At 42.7% G+C, this 22,860-nt stretch overlaps 6 protein-coding genes across 6 annotated transcripts; 3 read left to right on the top strand and 3 right to left on the bottom strand.

Moving 5' to 3' along the window:
• Window positions 1–5,564: 5,564 nt before the first annotated feature.
• Window positions 5,565–6,904, top strand: tap-1 (Tripeptidyl aminopeptidase; the record flags this gene model as incomplete). The annotated part of the gene is made up of 4 exons (XM_036637671.1): window positions 5,565–5,727; window positions 5,797–5,908; window positions 5,967–6,648; window positions 6,722–6,904. The coding sequence occupies 4 exons, from the start codon at window positions 5,565–5,567 to the stop codon at window positions 6,902–6,904; spliced, it is 1,140 nt and encodes a 379-aa protein (XP_036498372.1).
• Window positions 6,905–7,650: 746 nt separating this feature from the next.
• Window positions 7,651–9,119, bottom strand: CGCS363_v005821 (uncharacterized protein; the record flags this gene model as incomplete). Its single annotated transcript, XM_036637670.1, has 5 exons — window positions 7,651–7,723; window positions 7,789–8,049; window positions 8,113–8,246; window positions 8,306–8,625; window positions 8,717–9,119. 5 exons carry the CDS (start codon window positions 9,117–9,119, stop codon window positions 7,651–7,653), a joined length of 1,191 nt encoding a protein of 396 aa, XP_036498098.1.
• A 4,962-nt stretch (window positions 9,120–14,081) lies between these two features.
• On the top strand, window positions 14,082–15,125 carry CGCS363_v005820 (4-hydroxyproline 2-epimerase 1; the record flags this gene model as incomplete). The annotated part of the gene is made up of 1 exon (XM_036637669.1): window positions 14,082–15,125. The coding sequence occupies one exon, from the start codon at window positions 14,082–14,084 to the stop codon at window positions 15,123–15,125; it is 1,044 nt and encodes a 347-aa protein (XP_036498373.1).
• An 859-nt stretch (window positions 15,126–15,984) lies between these two features.
• On the top strand, window positions 15,985–17,744 carry CGCS363_v005819 (putative MFS-type transporter; the record flags this gene model as incomplete). The annotated part of the gene is made up of 2 exons (XM_036637668.1): window positions 15,985–16,354; window positions 16,435–17,744. The coding sequence occupies 2 exons, from the start codon at window positions 15,985–15,987 to the stop codon at window positions 17,742–17,744; spliced, it is 1,680 nt and encodes a 559-aa protein (XP_036497566.1).
• A 360-nt stretch (window positions 17,745–18,104) lies between these two features.
• yeaX-1 (Carnitine monooxygenase reductase subunit) lies at window positions 18,105–20,309 on the bottom strand (the record flags this gene model as incomplete). The annotated part of the gene is made up of 1 exon (XM_036637667.1): window positions 18,105–20,309. One exon carries the CDS (start codon window positions 20,307–20,309, stop codon window positions 18,105–18,107), a length of 2,205 nt encoding a protein of 734 aa, XP_036497565.1.
• Window positions 20,310–20,913: 604 nt separating this feature from the next.
• atnN-8 (Aspercryptin biosynthesis cluster-specific transcription regulator atnN) lies at window positions 20,914–22,411 on the bottom strand (the record flags this gene model as incomplete). Its single annotated transcript, XM_036637666.1, has 2 exons — window positions 20,914–22,261; window positions 22,362–22,411. 2 exons carry the CDS (start codon window positions 22,409–22,411, stop codon window positions 20,914–20,916), a joined length of 1,398 nt encoding a protein of 465 aa, XP_036497568.1.
• Between the last annotated feature and the right edge of the window lie 449 nt (window positions 22,412–22,860).

The raw sequence follows: 22,860 nt of genomic DNA, 5'->3' as shown, positions 1-22,860 counted from the left end.
GCTCGCAGTAGCAGAGGTACCCTTATCGCGAACTGGTAAACCACAAATACCAGAGAGAATTCTTTGTGTTTCTACCACATTTGTGTTAGGATTCTAGTCAACGGATTCAAGATGTTGCAGCCATTCGGCGTCCAATTGAAATAATACGGTTTCTTGGACTAGGCACTCACTCAAACCATTGATTACAGTGCAGTTTTGAAATGCGCATCCAACAGCACTGTAGAATTGCGAATCAGCGCACAGGAAAGGAATTGAAGACCCTGAGACTGGCGATGAAGCCATGGCATTGGATATGCAGCGACCCTAGTAAACTTAGCACTGAATTGAAAGACTTCGGTCCTGGATGCATAGTCTACTACCAGCCGCCAGGGCAGACAATGTTAACAAAACGTAACCTTACCGCGCACTCAGGGAAAAGCTGAAGTAAATCCGGGGATGCCAGGGAAGACACCCCCGGTTCAAGGCCGGCGACGAGCATTATCGATATTACTGTCGCCCCGATGGTTCCGACTTATTCGAATGGCAACGAGATGGTCAAAATGAGCACAAATTGAACCTCTGGACCAGCTTCTGGAAGGTAACGACGCACACTTTTGCTGCCCAGTGATGAGGTTGCGGTTTTGAGGTCTTTCAATTGCTTCTCAACCCCTCCGCAGAAACCACGGAAGCATGGGTATCCCTCAGGCAACAAAAATCGGAAGTCGATCTACCTGGGGGCGTTAGTTAGCCACGTTAAGCGCAAAATACCCCCTACTTATATAGGGGGCGAAAAAATAAGGTTTCTACCTAAAAAAAAGGGGTTTCTAGCTAGTTACGTAAAAGTTATATTTTTTTTATTTTATTACTAAAAAACGTCCTTTTTAAAACTATACTATAACCTAAAACTATACTTTTTTTTAATTATTTCTTTTAATTTTTATTATTAAGATATTTTATTAAAGTAATACTAACTTAATACTTACTAAATAAGTTATATAAGTATTATATACTAAATAATATTAAGCTTTTTATTTTAGTTACTCTAATAAACTTCTATTTATAGTATTATTAATTTAAGCTATTACTAGAGATTATAAAGTATTTTATATAGTAATAAAGAAGTATTTAAAAGTTTTAAAAGTTAATTATAACTTCTTTATATTATTTTAAAAGGGTAGCTAGCTAAAAGTAGTAATAGAAGTTAAAAACTTAGCTTTAGTAATATTTATAATATAGCTTAATATTATTAGTTTTTTAGTAATTTTAATAATCTTTAAAAAGATAGCTAACTTATTCTAAGTTACTTAAAGTATAAGCTTTATATTAAACTACTTTATAGTATTTTAGATAGCTAACTATTTAGAGTTCTAAAAGGGATTAAAGATTAAGCTTATTAAGATTTATTAAAAAAGTATTAAGTTTAACTTAGTACTAATTTAGAACTTTTTTAATTAGTATAATATTATAGTTTAAGAATATAATCTTAAGTTTTCTAAGATATAGAATATTAATAAGTCTAGCTACTATATTAGTTACTTTAATAGCTATATATATATATTATTTTATTTTAAGGATAATAAAAATAAAATAGACTATAAGAAGTTATTAATCTAATTAATAGAGAGTTATATACTCTTATTAGTATTAATAATACTATTAGAGATATTATTTTAGTTTATTTTATCTTTAAAATATAGCTAATTATTATTTAAGCTAATTATAATATTAATAAGAGTATTTACTTTATATAATCTTTTATTACTTTCTCTAACTAAGAGATTATAATAGATTATATTAAGTATTTTAATATATATTTATTTAAGTATTTAGTGAAGTTTTAGTAACTTAAGTATACTATAAAGTTATAGTTTAGTATTAATATTTATAGAAGCTATTCTAATTAGTTTAAGATATATAGTATTATATTAAAAGTTTATATTAAGTTATATAAAGATATCTTCTAAGAAGAATTTAATATAAAGCTATATTATTTATTCTTTTTAGATAGCTTCTCTAGGTATATTAGTATAGATCTTATAGAATACTATATTAACTTTAATATTATTACTAGGTTTTTTCCCTTTTATACTATATATCTATTTTAATTTATAGATATAAAAGTTTTTTAGCTATTTAAGAAAGCTTATTAGATAGTATTATAAGAGTTTATATAAAGTAGTAACTTTATTTTTATATATAAAGATTTTATTAATAAGTTTTAGTAAATAATAAATATAATATTTATTTAGGTTAATATTATAATAAAGTTTAAAAAGTTAGGTATTTAGCTAATTAGAGATAATATAGTTCTCTCTTAATTAGTTAAATATATATAGTTAGCTTAAGTTAATATATTTAGCTACTTTTTTTACTACTTACTAAATAAAAATAGGTTTAAGAGAGCTATATTATAAGTAAATATAATTAAGTAATATTATACTACTAAATAGAGCTCTCCTATTTAGAGGAGTTATAAAGTAATCAAAGCTATAATTAGTAAGAATAATCTATATTATAAGAGAAGGTAAAAATATATTATTAATTAAAATAAATATATAGAGATATAATAATATAAGTAGTAGATTTAGTAAAGTATTAAACTAGTTTACTTATTTATTATAAGTTTAATATTTATAGAGATTAAAAAGTATTATAAGAGGTAAATAGAAGAAGCTTTATAAAAAAAACTTAAGTAGTAATATATTACTATAAAAAAAGAAGCTTAATAATAAAAGAAGGAGTTCAAAGTAAAGTATAATATTAATAAGTATTAACTAATTAATAAGTATATAAAGAAGTTAAACTTTATATTATAGTTATACTATATTAGTAAGTTTAATAACTTTATCCTTTTTAATAAGAAAAACTTATAATAAATTAAACTACTTAAGCTTTCTAAGTAGTAAATTAATCTTAACTTTATATTACTACTAAAAGAGGTATTTAATACTATTAAATATTTTAGAAAACCTCTTAGCTACTTTAATATTAGAGAGTTATTAATTTTAAAAAAGTATTACTTTAATAATAGTAACTTAGAGGTCTTTAATAATATTAATAACTTTATTAAAGAAGATAATAATAATATTATATTAAGTATTAATTTAGTTTATAATTTTAGTAATAATAATAATATTATTAATATTAATAAGTCTAAGTTACTATTATTACTAATACTAGCTCTATTAGCTATATTAACGCTAATAATAAAGTAATAAACGCCCTATTTTGCTCTATAAAAGGGTTTAATATACTTTTATATTAATAATATTATAGAAAGTAACTTTTTAATTATACCTCTATTAATATAAATAGTAAAAAAATAGAAATATATTATTAATAATATAGGAAGTAATAATATAGTTATCTTCTATAGCTTATTAATACTTATATAAAATATATAGATATTATATATATAGCTAGATAGCTTTATTTAAGAGTAATATAATAATACTACTTTTATTACTATATAATATAGTTAAAGCTAAAAATTATATTATAAAAAGTTATTAATTTAGTAAGTTAATACTAAAAAATACTATTTTTAGTGATCTAGGTAGAAACCTCCTTTTTTGGGTAGAAACCCTGTTTTTTCGCCCCCTACGTGAGTAAGGGGGCTAGCGTTAGCCTGCGCCGCTTGGACCCCTGGGTAGGCTTGCTGTGATTAGCGCGAAGAGACATGGCATATGGCGATTAGAGTTCCCGCTAATCAATAAAGCGCTTAGATTGGATAAAGTTCACGCTAAATGCGAATGATGTCCGTGTGTCGTATCACTTTGAATTTCGCAAGCTAGTCGCTACAAGTAAGTTTTGTACTAGGCACTTCGTGTTGCCTTATGAACAAAGATTAATGCTTCGCAACTTATCCGTCCAGCGGGTGAACGTGGGTGGAAATATCTATGAAGACGACAAGCGCCCTGGCAAGGACATACCCGAGGACTTCAGACCCTGCTTAAGTATCTTCAAACCCACGCGATTCATTGTAGGCTCGGTATCGCAAAATGATCGATCAGACCTGTTTGCGTAGTCGACGTCCCAAGAACCGATTGAGCAAACGTGTTTCGGTAGCTGAATTGCATGTGAAGGAAATGACGCCGGAGTAAGAAGCAGACCAAGGAAAATCGAATGCATGAAGCATAACTGTAGTCCCATTGCATATATATTGCAACATTTCGACATGAACTCGCGGAGGTAGGGCTCAATATCAAACTATTTCTGGGTCATTGGCTCGGCGTAATCGGGTGCCGTGCCGGCGCCATTCGGCCCCGACCCTATTCGGCTACGGGCCGAGCCCCGCAAATGACTGGGCCGATGAACGGAACTACTACAACGCGCGCAAGACATGGTACGTCATGGAGACTTTAAGCAGAACAGCTTCTGATGCTCCGGGGCGGCTCTGCTTTGGTACAACTTCGTACAAGTCGAACATCACTATTCTCTCTGTGCCTGCATCGTGCTCACATCAGCGTGAGGACGGTTCTGCGCGGTGCCGACCGAAGTCTCTCACACGGCACGATTATTCTCCCTATCGCAGGACACTGCCTCCTGGAACCTGCAACTTCATTTGACATGGACCGTTAGTAGCTTGGCATTTGGTCATACCAGAGATGACATGCCGCTAGCCAAGTGGCTCATATTTCCCCAAAGAGGAAATAAGGTGTACACATTCGCTGAAAAATGAAGATTGTGGAGCAGGCACCAGTGCATCCGCCAATCAGTCTCCCAAGTTGCCTTCCATTTTCATGCCTATCATCAGCCACGACTCTCCAAGTGATTTCTGTTTTTGGCTCATATACATCTCGCGACTAGGCAGACCTGTTCAGCTGTGACGACATGCGGTGATTTTCAGCCCAAGTAAGCAACGGGAGAAAATAGTATCAAATAGATATATATGTGACACGGATACTACACCCAGGCTTTTGGTGAACTCAATGCCGCATTGCAGCCTGACACTTCATCTTCATTGACCGCGCATCAACCTTACTATGTTTCGTAAGAACGCCCTTTTCACTCTGCTTTTGGCCGTAGCAGCTCCTGCCTCAGCATCTGCGTTGAATCACGCCCGAAGAGAAACAGTCGAATGGGGACCTTGCCCGGATTGGCTGCCGAGCCAGAACAGCAAAGCACCCGTTCAATGCGGGAATTTGACTGTCCCACTGGACTACGCCAGCTCCAATTCAAGCGAAACCTTTCAGCTCGAACTGCTCAAAGTCCCTGCTATCAAGGGGCCCTCGAAGGGGAGCATCCTGTTCAATTTCGGTGGACCTGGGGTTCCCGCACGGGATCGCCTAGCTTCGCGGAGCTATCTTCTTCAAGCGTAAGGAATTAGAATCCAAGATGTTGATTTGATATTGACAATCGCCAAGGACCACTGGAGGAAATCATGATCTCATTACCTGGGACCCAAGGTGCGTTTTCATGCCTCTGATGTGGCATTTCGAACGCCTATTTCAAGGGCACTTAGCTAACAGTACATGACCAGAGGCGTCGGAAATACCACAACCTTTTCATGTTATCAGAGTAGTACTTTGAGGAGCATCTTCAATTCTTTGCCAGGTCCTATGGGAAACAACTCGGACCCAGCGATGGTGGGAACACATTGGGCGTATGCCGGGGGCGAGGCAAACACGTGTGCTCTGGATCCTGCAGCTAGCGAGGCTGGGAGCCGTATTTCAACAGCGTATACCGCTAGAGATGCGATGAAAATAGTTGACGCTCTTGATGATGACGGAATGCTGAGATATTGGGGTAGGATACTTCCATTTATAAGACTCGATGTCGCAAAGACTGTCGTCGGAGCTAACGTTTCGCCAACAGGAACTTCTTATGGGACAATTTTGGGCGCAACCGTGGCTGCCATGTTCCCTGAACGTATGGACAAAGTTGTGCTTGATGGAGTCGTGAATCCACATGAATGGTACTACGGCCTGTATGTCATTCCCACCATTCTGAGATTACGATACGATACTGATACACTTTTTCTTCAGGAATTCCGAATGGGCCATGGATGCCGATTCCAGTCTCGACGCAATATTTCAGACCTGTCTCAATTCTGGAGATAGCTGCCCATTTTCTGGTGGCAACCAGACAGTGGACAGTCTTCGTGAGGAATTCTTTTCGGTCATGGAAGAGGCGAAATTGCGTCCGATACTTGTGGGATCTACAGTCATCGACAGGACGGCGATAGCTGCGGCAGTTCGCCCACAGCTGAACGACCCGAGGACCTGGCCTTTGCTCACAGTGTGGCTCAACGATCTCTTTACAAGAAACGAAACCGGCATTACTCTCGGATACTTGCAGCTGCTGGGTGTTGAGACTGATGGCGCCGGCGAGGATACAGGTGATGCCGGGGATGACTCCGCGACCGGTATCCAATGCGCCGACGCTGGATTTCGCACCGATGACTTGGAAGTCTTCCAGCCGGCAATCGACAAGATCACGAATGCCAGCCGCACAACTGGACTTGTGCTGATCAAAGTCCAAATGAAGTGTGCCCAGTGGAAAATCAAGCCCAAGGAAAGGTACGAGGGGGGCTTCAACAATATCAAAACCAAGAACCCGATACTCGTCTTCACCCACTCTTTAGATGGGTCAACCTCACATCTGTCGGCAGAAAATGTCACCGCAAGCTTTGATGGTAGCGTTCTGTTGAAATCCAACGGCTATGGAGTAAGCTTTCATCCCCGTTGACTCATGATCTTACCTTAGTCATAGGAGAGAATCGCTGATGTGTTTTGAACAGCATGGTTGGAGAGCTCAGCCGTCAGTTTGCACTGCAAAGGCCATGCAGAAGTACTTCGACCAAGGACAACTTCCGGACCCTGACACCGTATGCGATGTCGACGTTACACCGTTCAAAAACGTCACAGGTGTGATGGCGTCGTGGAACCAGTTGCTGCCCCAGATTGGCTTCGAATCGGAGTAAGAAACAAATAGAATTGATCTAGTCTTCATGGCACCGGACGCTTTTCAAGTTCAACTCCACAAGTCTTTTGTAGCTAGACGATTTGTTATTTTAGTTCGTGCATCTCTTGGAATATAAACAATCGTTTTGTTGGCTTCCTGGCAATTAAGCTTGACAGTTCGTAAGCTAATGGCTTTTAAGTTTTGCGGGTAAGAAACGCACGCCACACGAAATCAAGGATCTATCCATCTTCCGCTTTGATCTCGCCTCTTAATTAATAATCTTCTGGTCTTTGATGTTGAAGTTTGCCAAAACAACCAACCACACATGTTTGCGACAGAAAACACTCCAGAGTGACCTCCAGGTCTACATCTTGTACACACCACAGCGAGAATAATTCATTGGCAAATTCTGTCGTAGATTGAACTTTTATCTGGTGGATATTCAAACTCTTCAGGGCTAGACTAAACTTGCAGCTGCCAATAATGCATGCAATTGGTTTCTATGACACAAAAGCGTATGGTTTGTCGAAACAAGCGTCCCAGTTTGTAAGATCGCCATCCCAAAAATTTCGTATCACCCCCTTCGCATGCATTGGTAACGGTGTACCAACATCTTTGCTCTGCTCCAGGAAAAGTTCACCAACCAATCCTCGCTTATCCACTCGGGCTCCAGCCTCGACTCCAGCCACAATCAATGGCCACTGGACCGACTTCTGAAGCACTGGATGCTTCTTTCCTTCTTCCAAAAAGGAGTATAGACGGTCACTATGAGCTCTCAAGTGACTTGACGACTGCAAGACTAAGATACTCTTCAGGGCTGACAGGCAGAAGACTGCCACTGCAGATTGAAACATGAGCCCAATCAGCTCATTGTGTTCATGCTGCGCATAGAATCCCTCCCACGTTCGGGCGTCAAAGGCTTCGATATTCTTCACGATGTTATCTGCGATAGACCTCGCAGTATCCTTGCTCATGAAGCCGTTGGAGACACCATCCCGAACGTGGTTAATGCGAATGATTTCCTCGAACAGGGCCATCGGGCAGGGCATATTGGGATGTAGACCGAGTGGATACAGCTCATCGGTAAGCATAAGTAGCCCTTCGTGCGACGCTATTCTGACATGATCGTGGGACGGGCTGGTAGTGTTTGCGAAAGTGGCAGTTCTATAAGACTCGTGAGCTCATGCTTTCCAATGGCAGAATACTGTGGTTTGATCAATCACATACATCAGAAAGGATAGAAGGATTCCCTTGAGCATTGGAACCTCTCTCATCCACCCTATGGCACCCCCACGGCAAGCAAGCATTGCCAGGAGGCCGTTGACATGGTATCTCCAGTTTGGCGAAAGGCACGACTGAATCTGTAGGGCAAATCACTTAGCACAAGTGGCGGAGAAACACATGGCCAAATGTAACGTACTTCTGACTGGAGCAGGAGAATAACACCTGTCAGTACAACATCGCTGCTCTGAGTCTTTTCATTGGCGATATCTTCGTTTAGAGCACGAATTGCAAGCCCTCGATGGTGGTGCAAACGGGCTTGTGCATGTTTGAGGGAGGGACAGTCGGGTTTCCACTGTGTTTGTACACACATCTTATGTTGGAAGACGATGGAAACCATATTGTGCGCAATGGCCTTTGGTAGGAAACGGACAATGTTGATGGGTATCGCGTCTACGAAGACGTTCGCTATGCCATCCCTGTGACCAGCCGCAGTGTGAGGGTAGAAAACGGCGTTGTCTAAGTTTCATATTAGTTTCGTCTTGAGAGATCAATCCAATTTGAATGCATTGTCAATTCGACTCTTAGGGGGCCGCCGTTGGAGACTCACAGTACTGTACAGCATCATACACGTCACAAACATCCGTTCTTAACGGAGCATGGAAAATACATTCGATACCATTGAAAATATCCGTTCCGACTTCAAAATGCTTGTGTTTGGGCTGCTTGGCCGGCCTCGGGGTCTTCGGTTTGGTTGTTGGTTTTATGCTGACGGCGGTACTCTTCTTGCGCCGTGTACGACAAGTTACCTTGCCAGGAGCGAGCCAAGTCAGCGGTTTCTTGTCATCGTACCCTGGACACACGATGCCCGCAACCCGGCACTTGTTGCACACAGGTCGTGTTGCATCACAGACTAATCGTCGACGAAGGCATTCCCAGCAACGGCGTCGCTCTGGGGCCTCCGGTGACGATGAAGAGTCAGGCGAGCTTGACATGGTTATTGGAGATGTCATTACTAGTGTTTGGGTAAACGTCGAGCTGATCAGAGCTTCGTTGGCGCGAGCCGGTGCGCGGGTTGGGCCGTAAAGCTGCAAGTAACCTCCGATGTGGGTGACAGGTGGCGGACAGACGTTTCCAGATCGAGCAAGACGAAGTAAACGGAACAAGGAAGGGCGGTATTGAGTGTGGAGGGCTCGGGATCAGGTCCGCTTCGGCTTGGGGATTCTTATACAGCCTTTACTCCACGAGTGCTGGATGCCTTGTTGGCCGCCAGGATGTCAGCCTCCAAGTCCCCCAGTAGTATACTTATTTTCCCCTAATCGGGTTAAGACTGTTTTGGGTGACCTGTACTCCGCCCGAGGTGCAAGATGGGTAACCGCCGATCCATCTCCAATCAGCCCTAGGAAATGCAGCCACGGCGGGGACGGCATCATGTTGGGGGCCATTGTCTCGAGGAAAATCAAATCAGAAAGGCCGACGGAGATGGCCCCAGTATGCTCAGCCGATGACTTCACTGCCCTGGCAAAGCCTTGACATCGGCCCGCTGCGAGGGGTCAGGGTTGATTGGCCTTGTTTGTCGGAGAACTCATACTTCCCGGAGGATGGTATCCTGGCATCGTGTTTTTTGTGCCAATTTCACTCACATACAAATCCAAAGCCACAAACTGGTATCTCAGGGCTGCTATTGGATACGATCGAGCAAAGACCAGATACAGCTGAAGACGATTCGACTGCAGAAATCCTCCAAGCGATGAGGCACAGGCAGAAGTGCATTCAACTTCACAAAAACAGGTTTTCACTGCAATTCTCTCTCACCAATACGCCGCAATGCATAGTGCTCCGCGGGCGCCCGTGGATGGTAATTAGGCCCTGATCTTCTCGTTGCTAGTCGCTAGTAATTAGTAACTAGATTATATTAGCAGAGCATAAAAAAACTAAAAAATGCTTTTTTAATAACATTTTACCTAATTTAGTAGGGAAAATTAGGTAATTAATATACTTAAATTATTATTAGAGTTATATAAAGTCCCTAAGTAAAACCTTAGCTAAGATAAGCTATAAGAGGGATAATATTAGTAAAAAGTTAATTTTCTACTATTAATTTTAGTAATAGAGAAATAAACTTTTTATTACTAATACTAATAACTAGAAATTATTTAATTTTTTACTATTAAATATACTAAAATAAATAATTATTAATAAGTATTTATTATTTTTACTACTATTATTATTACTTTTATTACTATAATATATATTAATAATATCTTATATTAGAATTAATAAGGATTAAGGTTTAATTTAATTTATAAAAGTAGCTTTATTATTATTACTAAGTATATCTAATTAGTATTTTATAGTAATAAAACTTATTTTAGAAATATCCTCTATTTTAATAAATATAACTTTAAGCGCTTAGTAATATAGCTATAAACTAATAACTACTTCTAAGATATTTAATATTAAATAGTTAAGTAGAAGTTAATAATCTTTTTATTTATAATAATATATAAAGTATTATAGTATTAAGCTATTTACTTCTTCTTTATTATTTAAAACTTAATATCTTATTTAATAGATTAGCTCTTTATAGCTATAGTTATATTTTACTAGGAAGTTATATAGTAATTTAATTAGATATATATCTTATTAGATATTAAACTTAAAAAGAAGTATATTTTATTAATAGGTTATATTAGTATAATTAATAATACTCTTATTAAAGCTTATATACCTCTAGCTTAATAGAAGAGATTTTTTAGCTATAAAAGTAAGGTTTTTTAAAATATACTTATTACTATATAATTTAATAGTATATATATATATCTTAGTAAGTATAAAAGGATTACTAAATAATATAGCTCTAATATAATAAGTAGTTAGTAGAAACTTTAAAATACTATAAAGTAGGTTTTACTTTAGAGATACTAAGTTTACTTATAAGAGGGGTATTTTAACGCTTTACTTTAGTAAGAAGTATTATATTAATAAGATATAAAAGCTAAATAAAGCTAAGAATAAGAAAAACTTATATAATTAATACTATATAAGCTAGTAAGTAATTATTAAGTATACTTTTAGCTAAATAAAGTAGTTATAAAAGATCTTATAGTTATTACTATTTAAATATAGCTTTACTAAGTAAATAAAAATTATATATATAGTAATAACACTATATAACTTTATATAGTTAGAAGTATAAAAAGAAGAGTTAATAGAGTAGTAAGAAGTAACTATAAAGAAAGTGAGGTAGTAAGTAGATTAGAAGGTTAGTATATAGCTAAGTAAGGTGTTAAGAGATTATATTACTTATAGAGTATAGTAATATTATAATATTTACTTTAATAATAAGTAGTTTTATAAGAAAATAACTGTTTTTTTTAATATAATAAATATAGCTAAATTATTAATACTTCTACTCTTTAGCTATAATACTAATTTTATATAAAAAAGCTTCTTTACTATATACTAACTTAATATTTATCTAAATTACTACTTCTTTTAATAATATTACTAAAAAATAACTTATTTTAGCTACTACTTAAAAACCTAACTTCTCTATAAATAACTCTTAGAAGTTATTTATTATAAACTCTATATTATTAGTATTAATATCTTATAGTACTACTATATTTACCTTAATAATACTTAAGAAGCTATACTTAATACTACTATTAATATTACTAATAATTTAGTATTATTACTTAACTAAGTATAAAAGTCTCTTTATAGCTTAAAGTATAAGCTTAATATTAATAAGTAAGGTTATTAACTCTCTCCTCTTTTTATTTTATAACCTTTATAGTTCTAACTCTTCTTTAGCTTCTCTTTTAGAGATCTTAGATATAATATTATTTATTTATACTACTTTAATAATATATTTACTACTTAATACTTTATTAAGCTAAAAGGTTATTATATTATCTATAAATAGAAACCCCTTTTATTATATAGCTTTAAAATATAAATATTCTTTTATAAATACCTCTTAACTTTTATTTTTAGTAAAGATCTTACCTATTTTATTATTATATTTAATATCTAATTAAAATAAAGTTTTTATTTTATAATAGTTAATAAATAATAATCTAAATTTATTAATTAAAGTTATAATCTTATATACTTTTATAAATTTTACTACTATTACTAGCTTAATATTATTTATTATTTTAGTGAATATAAATAGCTATATATTAATTAATATACTTTTATTAATTTATATCTAATAGAAACTAATAAAGTACTATATAGTTTTATATAGCTAAGTTATCTTTATTAGCCTTAATAAGGAGGTCTAAGAGAATTAAATACTTTAAATTAGTATTAATATTAACTATAAAGATATCTATAAACTAATAGGGGTAGTTTAGCTAGATAGAAAGCTTCTCTTATTAATTATATATAAACTTAATATAATATATATAATCTTATTAGTATTATTAGTAACTATAAAGTTTAAAAACCTTATAAATAGAGTTTTATTAGTTATAATTATTTAGTAAAAAAATAGAAAAAGAGGTATATAGAAGTTAATAGAACCCTATTTATTTAAGTATCTCTTTAATCTATTTATACTAACTAGCTATTACTATTAATAGTTATATTTATAGTAAATTAATAAAAGAAGGAAGTAGTTAGATAATACTACTACGCTTAATATAGTAATATAATAAATAGTTAATACTATAGTTACTTAGGTAGCTAAAGTCCCTTTTGCCTTAGTTACTGGCGACTAGCAACGAGAAGATCAGGGCCTTAGCCTGGTAGACTGGAAGTATGCCCCGTCTCAGCTGCCTGCACTATCCTCCCTGAAGGCATTGCCGACCCCTAAAGGTGACATGAGCACCGCAATTGGGTCTACATCCGACGCATTCCGAATGCATATCAGTGGCTCCGGGACAACGGTTTATCGCTCCCACGCCGTAATCCAACGTCAATTCGCGACGGCTATCTCAATAAGTATGCACGTGGAAGGGATGACGGGTGGTTCCCGCTGGAAGCCATGCCCTTCTAGAGCGACCGCATCCCTGTACGCCCACGGCGCAGCCACGGCTTGAGGAGAAGACAAGGACACGCCAGCGGCGCCCAGAAATGATCGGCAAGGCGATGCTTGCGAGAGACAGGCCAAAAGGCCTCGGCATGGAGCTGAACTGCCCTAGCTACAGAAAGTCATCCGATCAGAACAACCGATTCCGCCTGATTAGGTGTACGCCTCAACATATTTGATGGTTCGAGATGCATCATTTCGTTTACTAGTGCCGTCTTAATGTGATCTCTCAGCCCTACGACGCCCAAACACGCCATTTGGTTGGTTCGAAATGCGAGTTTTCTCGTCGACGTACCCCTAACCGCCGGTCTCAGGCTGATGCAAAATTAGGCTGCCACTTAATAAATGTAAAATATGATCTGCTGGATCATGTCTCTAACTTCTCGGGGGTGGGCGGGTTTGATTGACGGAAGCGACTCCGAAATCATTAGCAAGACATGCAATGGAACCAACTGCGACCGTCTACTGTTCACTCTCCTGACCTTGACAAAAGCTTTGATGTGTTCGGCCTCCAGCGTGGGTTACTGTCGCCAGGCTAGCTAGCTACTCTGCCATGTGTCATGGTGTTTGGTTACTCGTGACGCGTCCTCCTATTCATAAGCTCTTTCGCTTTACTTGTAGATGATTCCCAAGCACATTTGGATATGGTAGGTTTACACGGTTATCACTCATTTGATGCGGGGTAATTAGGTGGATTCCGAGATAACGGGCAGGCTTCGGCGACACCATCCGTCGGGGGTTCAAAAGAGTCGGAGTGGGGTCCGATTTCCCGGTATAAACGCCGGTTACTGGAATTGCTTAAAACCTTCTTAAAGGTACATTGACAATTCATCGTGGCTTCAGAGTTCCTCTATTCAACTGTAGTAGAGCGTCATTTCGTATTCTGCAACCAATCACAGCCAGGTTATCGACAGCCTGAACAGTCACAGCCATGCGATCTACACGCACCATCACAGTGGTCGGATGTCACGCTGAGGGAGAGGTTGGCGACGTCATTACTGGCGGAGTTTTGGATGTGCCAGCGCCAACCATGTGGCACAAACTTCAACACTTTTTGACGCATAAGGACGACCTTCGACAACTGCTTCTGAACGAGCCCCGGGGACGGTCACCGAAAAATACGAACTTGATCCTGCCGCCATGCAACCCAGAAGCCGCTGCGGGATTCTTGATTATGGAGAGTGAGGAGTATGCGCCAATGTCCGGTTCAAACACAATCTGCACCGCGACCGTTCTATTGGAAACAGGGATGATCCCCATGCAGGAGCCGCTGACCAAATTTTCCCTCGACACGGCGGCAGGGCTGGTCGGTGTCACCGCGGAGTGCCGAGACGGCAAATGCAAGAATGTGGCGTTTGACAATGTTCCCGCGTTCGTCGACAAGCTCGACCTGCGCGTTGAAGTCCCCGGAATCGGGACTGTTTCCGCAGACATCGCGTGGGGCGGCATGTGGTATGCCATCGTTGACGCCGCGTCAATTGGCCTTAGTATCGAGCCCAAGCAGGCAGCGAAGCTTGTTGAGCTTGGCGAAAGGATCAAGCAGACCATTCGTTCTATTTATACTCCTCGTCACCCTGAAAACCCGGAAATCGCTGGAGTGTCGGTTCTTTCATTCACCGAGCCTCTGCAAGACGGCGTCGGTGGGAAGGTTGCCAAGAACACCGTCGTTGTCTCGCCTGGCCGACTGGATCGAAGCCCTTGCGGAACAGGCACCTGCGCCCGCATGGCATTGCTTCATGCTAAGGGGCAGCTTGCCGTCGGTGAGGACTTCAAGCATACTAGTGTCATTGACACGGCTTTTGAGTGCCGCATTAAGGAAACCGTCAAGGTTGGCGATCAAGATGCCATCATTCCAACTGTCAAGGGAAGAGCTTGGATCACAAGCTACAAGCAGGTTGTGTTGGATCCCGAGGACCCTTTTCCTACTGGCTACAGGGTTGGAGACCAATGGCATGTATACGATGCGGCTCTGTGATCAAGCAAAAGAATTTTTATAGCATATTGAGACGCCTTGTCTCACCTTGCTTGCGTGTTCACCGACTTTGCTAGCTATGCAGCGTTCCACATTGAAAGCCTTACTGTGCCTGTACGACGCGACTTGCATGCTTTGGCTTGAATTTTGCTTTTCCCGGCTCGCAGCCTGATTTTGCAAATTTGTAGATTCATTTTCTCACGAGTCTTCTGACTCGATCCCGCGTGTGGTACACCGGAGCCGCTTCAGCCATGCACGGCAAATTCTGAGGGGACGCCACTGTCTAACAAGTTGCAGCAGGCGAGTCCGGCGAGAACGCTCCAAAATCAGGAGGCGTGAAAACTGCATTGCAAGGTTTCTGCGATAATCGAACAGATAGCCGGCCGTTCAATTTGAGGCCTTTGGAAGAGCCGCATCTTCGGTTCTTGAGTAATACATTTGGCACTAGGCGTTGTTGGTTCTGCAGATTCCGAGCCGAATAGCATCGTACTTCACCAACCGAGCCGAAATGTTTAGTGCCAAGTCCGGGGTAGATCTTCACTCAACCCCACCGGGGAACGGGGGTTGCCCGTGTTCACCTCCATTTTCCGACGAACGCTCCATCAAGTGGCAGCGGCTCATCAAATTGAAAAGAGACTGGATCCGCTTTGTTCAATATGTTGAATAACGATCATATGCTTCTTTCCCTCACAGCGAGCGAAGAGTGTGCGACAACCAGTATCCTGCAGTTGCGACGGTTAATCGCAGTCGTAACGAGTTGCAGGCCGACATTTGAGATTTCTTCGTTGGAAATTAGCCCAATTGACGACTCAAAAATACTCGATCGATCATCCCAGAAACCAACAACTACCGGAACGTCAGCATGGCCACGTCAGCTTCGATTCCAGAAGATGCCAAAATCGATAGTCGCGTCGAGCATCTCGAAGACCTCAACCCGGATCCCAAAGATAACCATACCCACGTCGATGGCAATGCCCTGCTTGTAAATAAGGATGGCGAAGTTCGACGGATTCCTGTGCCCTCTTCGGACCCGAACGATCCTTTGAATTTCAGAAAATGGGAGAAGTACGGTCTGGTGTTCTGCTGTTGTTGGTTCTCCAGTATGGGCCTGTCGATTGCAAGCGGACTCGGTGCCATCCTGAGTGTCTTCTTCCAGATGTACACCCCTCAAGGATACTCATCAGACGAGATTGTTCTTCTTATTACGATCCCAACTCTGTGCATAGGCCTTGGTAAGTTGTCTCGATTATTCCTCCAAAAGGTCCAGGACCATCATGCAAGGGACAGTCATAGATCTGACATCAAATCACAGGAAACTACATCATTCTTCCCTTTTCGCTAGCCTACGGCAGACGCCCCGTCTTCCTTGGCTTCATGGTCATCCTTCTGATTGCCACCATTGCAGCTGCTCTGCAGAATAGCTACAACGGACATCTCGCCTCACGCATCGTTCAGGGCCTAGCCACAGGTGCCTCGGAATCCCTCCTCCCACTCATGCTCACCGAAGTCACGTTTCTCCACGAACGGTCTCGGATCTTCGGGCTATACTGGATGGCGCAGAATGCAATCTCGTCAACTATCAACCTTGCGTCGTCATACATCAACCACGACCTGGGTTGGCGATGGTATTATTGGGTTTTCGTCATCACTGTGGCTGTTGGTCTTGTGATTGCGTTCTTCTTTGCTTTCGAAACCCAGTTTACCCGCCCGCCCGAGTCTCTAGACGGTCAACTTGTTATTACCGATGAGTTTGGTGTCACCCGCGTCATCCCTGACTCGGAAGCGCAAGCGTATCTCGAAGAGATGAGTCGTTCTGGACTCACAGCTTCGGGAGCTGGGAACGCTGCTGGTGCCATTGAGCGTAAGACCTATGCTCAGAGAATCAGGCCTTGGTCTACGCCCCATCCACAGCCTCTTCAGGTTATGTTGCTGAGCTGGAAGCACATGGCCGAATCAATGTCCTCCCCTGGAATCATCTACGCCGTTCTCACATCCTCCATCGCCTTAGGTTGCGGTGTGGGCATGAGTCTCACTTACAATACTGTGTTGATGGACAACTACCACTGGCAAGCGGCTGACATCGGCCTGATCAATGTCGGTGGCGTTATTGGCGCTGTGCTCGGTATGCTTTTCTGCACATTCATTGGCAACCCATTCGTGATGTGGCTCGCCCGCCGCAACCGTGGCGTGCACATTCCGGAGCATCACTTAGTCACAATGGTACCACCTGCCATCGTTGGCGTCGGTATGTTGTTGCTGTATGGTTACACTGCTCCTGGCGGGACGACCTGGTGGGGGCCTTACATGGGCTGGACCATCTTTCAGTACTCATTCACAGCGATTATCATCATCTCCACGACGTTTGCTTCCGAGGCAGCTCCCAAACATCCCGGGCCTGCGTTGGTCGTAGTTGTTGGTACGAAGAATGTGGTGTCATTCGGCGTGACTTACGGGTTGACGCCAATGGTCGAGAGGTTCGGGTATCAGACTGCGTTCGGTGTCCTTGCCGGGATCTTTGGTGTGATCTTCCTTCTTGGAATTCCTGTGTACATTATCAACCCCAAGTGGCGTGCCTACATGTCTGAGAGGGAGAGTAGAAAGGGTCACGTTGAAGCGCCTTGAATCAGGCGTGGTTCTGTGCACTAAGCACGCCCGCAGAGTTGCCTCAATACCCCCTCGGCGAATACATTTGGAGTATTAGTGACACATCTGAAGTTTGGTTAACAGACCATGTACTTCATTTCATGGCTGAGTGTTTTCCTGGCCTAAAATCGATGTTCTGGAACCTTGATGGGTTCCGTAGGAGCCTGGTTGGTATGGGATGGAAAAAGGGAAAAGTCCCTGCGCCCGGGCGTGGCATTAATAATACATAGGTTTGGAACACACTATCATTTTTACTGTACAGTCTGTCTCCATTTTCTTCCTGAATACATTCAGATATATGAAATGAGAGGACCTCCTATCCTGATGCGATCAGCTACTTCACCAGAGATCCAGTACAAGCTTGCTTCCACGACATCTTGACACGCAAGTCATGATTGTGGTTCCTTCAGCTCTTTCAGCAGGTGTAAGGACTGCGTCCCTGTGTTCGGGCAGCCCATCTAAGACCCTAACCTCGCAAGTTCCGCACAAGCCCTTGTTACAGGTGGACATTACTCCAGCTCCTGCATCATTGATGACATCTAGGATTGACTTATCCTCAGGAACGCGCAGGACCTTGCCGCTCCGGCTGAGGACAACATCAAACGCTGTGTTTTCTGTGCCAGAGTCCGAAGGCATCGCAAACCGTTCCAGTCGCAAAACATCCGGTGGCGCATTGTTCAGGCTATTTTCAATGTCTCGAAGCAGAGCCTCAGGGCCGCAACAGTAAACCCGAAGGCCTTCCGTATCCAGCGATCGAATGTACTTGCTAACATCGAATCGTTGTCCACAGTGTTCTTCAGTTACCCAAGTGATGCAGCGATTCGCATGCTTTCCAGTCATTGCTTCCACAAACGCCATTGAATCGCGCTTACGGCCGAGATAGATGATTGTGTAGTCTTCCCCTCTGGCTTTTGCTTCCGCTGCCATTGGCTTGATAGGGGTGATTCCAATGCCTCCGGCAACGAACACAGTTCTTCGCGAGCCTGACTCGAAGGAAAAGTTGTTCCTTGGTCCGCGAACAGTAAGTTCAAGATTTTGTTTCACACTGTTATGTATGAAGTGAGAAGCTCCGGTATCGTTCGTCTTCAACACAGCAAATGCCAGACTATCTCGGTCATCTGGGCTTGAGCAGATGGAGTATTGTCGAAAGCCAAATGGGCCTGCTTTGACGTCAATGTGGGCTCCAGGCGCCCAACGCGGTGTCCCAGAACCAACGATGAGTCGCAGTGTTATCTGCATCACGTCAGTTGCGACCTGACATATTTCGCTGACGGTCATCTTCTGGTCGTGTGGCCTGGCTGCCATCTTTGTTGCCGAATTGCTCTGAACACGACTGCCAATGTCATGGTGAGTTGGAGGGTCCCAAGAGATCCGAACGGCTTCTGGGCCACGCCCTTCATGGACTTCGCTGTATTTGATCTCTTCGTACGGTGTCTCTAGTTCAAGCTGAGGAAGTCGCTCTCTGAGGACCTTGAGCTCCGTCCTTAGGAGGAGACGTGCAAAGGGGGCTCCTAAGCAAGCGTGGACGCCACGCCCAAAGCCGAGATGCTGCGTCTTGGAGTGTCTATCGATGTCGATTTCATCCGGATTCTCGAACTTGGTACTGTCGCGACTGCCAGAGTTGTATGCCACAAAAAGCTTATCTCCTGGCTGTAGGGTCATAGCCCCGAATTTCGTTTCCGTTGTGACTAGCCGTGGCATCCCTGTTATGGCCGACTCATAGCGAAGAAGTTCCTCAATGGCGGCTGATCTTGTCGCGTCGCTTTCTGATACTCGCTCCCACAAGCCGTGATGGAGCAGGTGTGCCATCCCCATGGAAAGAACATTGGTCGTAGTCTCATGACCGGCAAGAAGAAGGCCTGGAATCATGCTGAGGTGCTCGAAGTCGGTCAATTCCACTACTCCAGCATCTCTTTCGTTCCAAATATGGCTGATTAGATCATCTTTTCTATCATTCCGTCTATCCTCGATGACACCGGCGATGTATGTGTGCAAGTCCAAGACATCTTGAACTCTTTGCTGAATGCTGAGTTCCTCTTCAGACTTGGTGATGCCGCCGAAGAGCGCAAGGCAACGTCCGATCCACTCCCATCTGGCTGGGTCCAGTACTGCAACTACCACAATACATCTCAATGGTACAGGAAGTGCAAATTGACTCTTGATCTCGACTGAGCCCGAATCAACGAATTTGTCGATCTGGTCATGGGCAGCGGCGCGTAGCATTGGCTCGAATCGTTCCAGTCTACGTGGCACAAAGAAGGATGCGACGCTCTTTCTCAGCCGATCGTGGTCAGGGTTATCGTGTGCTAACAATGTGCCCTTGTCTGGTACTTTGTTGGCAAACAGATCCCGGACCATTGGCGGGAACTCTGGCACCGTCGGCCGAGAGCTGAAAAGTTCGGGTCTGTCGAGGACTGAGACGATATCATCGTATCGAGAAACAACGTATCCACCGAGTTTCTCGCTGAATTGGAACCCTTCACTGTCTCGCGAAGAAGCTAGGTCAACAAAGAGTCGACGCGAGTCGCTGAAGGGACAAGCCATCGTATGTGGGCGATTGGCTCAGAGACAGTTGCACTCCGAAGGGTTGCGAATGCCAATGTGATTGGTCTCCTTTAGTGGACGTGCCTCGGGTTGTCTTTCGGCCTTTACCCTTGATTGCCGAACCGACCTGCAGGGGGTTTGCGTGGCTGCTTCAGCCCTGTAGACGTTCAGGTCAATTGGTGTCAATAACTTTCCAGGGGCAGGCCCATCATGTGAGCAAAGTTGATTTAGTGGTTTGATTGTCACGGTACCAACCCGGTGTTTGGAGTAATTGCCTTCAACTTCTAAGATACACCATACATGCGGTGTCTTGGTGTTGAGCGCTGTTCAATCAGTGTCTCCACAGCGAGCACAATGCTCATCTTAATGTATTGCCTGCCATACGCAGTTGTAAACGGCAGGAGAGACACCCGATCTCATTGGTGATTCACCAGATACGATTGCCGTTTGAGGCAGGATGCGGATCTTCGTCTTGATTTGGAACAAATGCATGCGTAGACCAGGTCCATCTGCAGGCGCTGTGAGAAAAACATTGCATCCTGCAGGTAAATGCAAACCACCTGCGGCTCATCATAGCTTGAGAAATACTTTCCGTTCATCAATCTTATGTACTCATTTCCATTACATCATCAGGTGCTGTACCAGTATCCTCAGTCGAGGTTTGAATTACTTGAGGCAGGTCCTTGACTTCCGGGCAGCCCCATGCGTGTGCTGGAAGGCACAGAAGCTCCCTTGGCAGTCCTGGGACCGGTACCAACTTCAAAGCCGACAGTCTTGACTCCAAATGGGCACATTTCGCAGATGTCAGTACGATCATGGGCACATAGCCGGCATCGCACATGAAGCTCGGTGACCGCCGGAACCCGTCCAGAAATCCAGGATCTGTGACCCCAAGATCTTGCAACATCTCGACGAAGGTATCCATGTGTTTATCGTGGTCATGGATCTCTGAGTCCAAAGCCATGTTCAACCATATCTTACAGGATTCGAAGCGACAGCGGAGAATGAACCGGAGGGTCTTGGTCAAGTTTTCTGTCGTCGGGGACTCTCTCCCAGGCGGGGACAACGGACGAGCCTCAAAATCTTCCATTAGCAGCTCCCACTGTTCTAGCAATCGTCTGATTTGGCTTTGCTCGGTTAACAGTTCTGGGGGCGGTGACCCATTCGTTTCTGGACGAATGCGATACGGATCACCTTGTCGCACGAGTCGAAGCGTCCGGCTGAAGACATCATCGATCATGGCCTGGGCATCGGCGAAGTTGAAGAATCCATCAGGCATGGGATGCTCTAGGCCGTCTAGATCCGGGAAATCTGACGGATCATCTGCCCATATGAATGAGGTGGCAGCGACTCTTCGGAATAGAGGCAAAAGATACTGCTTTGTCCAGGCGTATTCGAATGTGGTGTGCTTGAGAAGGGCAAACCCGTGCTTGCAGTGCTGAATGACCATCTTGCGATTCTCCTGCAGGACGTCGATGCAGATAAAGAGGATGCACACGAGCAGCACCACTGGATGTGTTTCTGGTGACCTCAGCTTCCTAATGTCGTTGATCGCTGCATTGTAATGATGAAGTGCAAACTCTTGATCCTGGATTCGGACCAGTGGTCCACAAGTGCCGCCATGTAGTTGCTCGGTGAGAGTGCTGATGGCTAGGACGGCGTGTCGAGCAGCAGGCTCGTAGCTAGTAAATTGCATGACGAGTTTCGACATGAAAAGGGGGTCTACCGCGCCTGACAGTTGCGGGCCAGCTTCTTGACAGAAGTACTGCAAAGCTCGGCTCTCTCCAGCGGTCCTTATCCCTGGAAATCCTTCTGGCCGATACAAGCGAAGAGCCGAGTTTGTATGTCTTGCTGACGTGCTGCCGGTGGGCAAGTAGCCGTCGCAGTGGCGGCCGGTGGCCATACAGCGGTTGCATGCCGGCTTCGTCTCGTCGCACTTGACTTTGCGAATTCTAGCGACCGTTAGACCGGAGCCCCTTGTGAGTGTCTCGCATCGTCACGAAGAAGGCATCTCGTTGTGATACCAAACGGCGGCCGCCCAGGCACACTCACTTGCAGGTGATGCATCCCGTTCTGGTTTTCCGGCTGCCTTTCCGAGCCATCGCTTGTGGCCGCCCCGGTGTGTGGAGGCAGCAGAAACCCACAAGTCAGCCTCCAATGTTTAGGTTTTGCCGAGAGATTGTTCGTCAGAGTAAGCCGCCTGCGCGTCTGACACCTCCTGAGGGGGCAAAGGAGACACAACCTAGCTGCAGAGTGGTGAGAGACATTGGGAGCCAGAGCTTCGAAGCGGAGAAGAAGAAAAGCCAGGACGGGCTGGTAGCCTGGTGCGCTTTCTCCCACCACCCCTGTCAGGAGCCACTGCGGGACTACCAGGGTCTAGTCCGAACTAGCCAATGTGAGCATGAGCCTTTGTTGCAACCACTATCCTCGAGGTGGTCAAGGTTGTGATAGGCTGAGCTGATGAACGGCAGAGATAATCCTAATGAAGAGCAAGCAGGCCGACTGTTGGTTGACCACTCGGCCGAGATGGCTCTGCATGGGATTATCAGCG

This window comes from Colletotrichum siamense, assembly GCF_013390195.1.
Source record: "Colletotrichum siamense strain Cg363 chromosome Unknown KSG_Cg363_contig03, whole genome shotgun sequence".
In the NCBI taxonomy this organism is placed as follows: domain Eukaryota; kingdom Fungi; phylum Ascomycota; class Sordariomycetes; order Glomerellales; family Glomerellaceae; genus Colletotrichum; species Colletotrichum siamense.
Note: the sequence above shows the minus strand (reverse complement) of the source record. Positions and strands in the feature narration are given on the sequence as shown.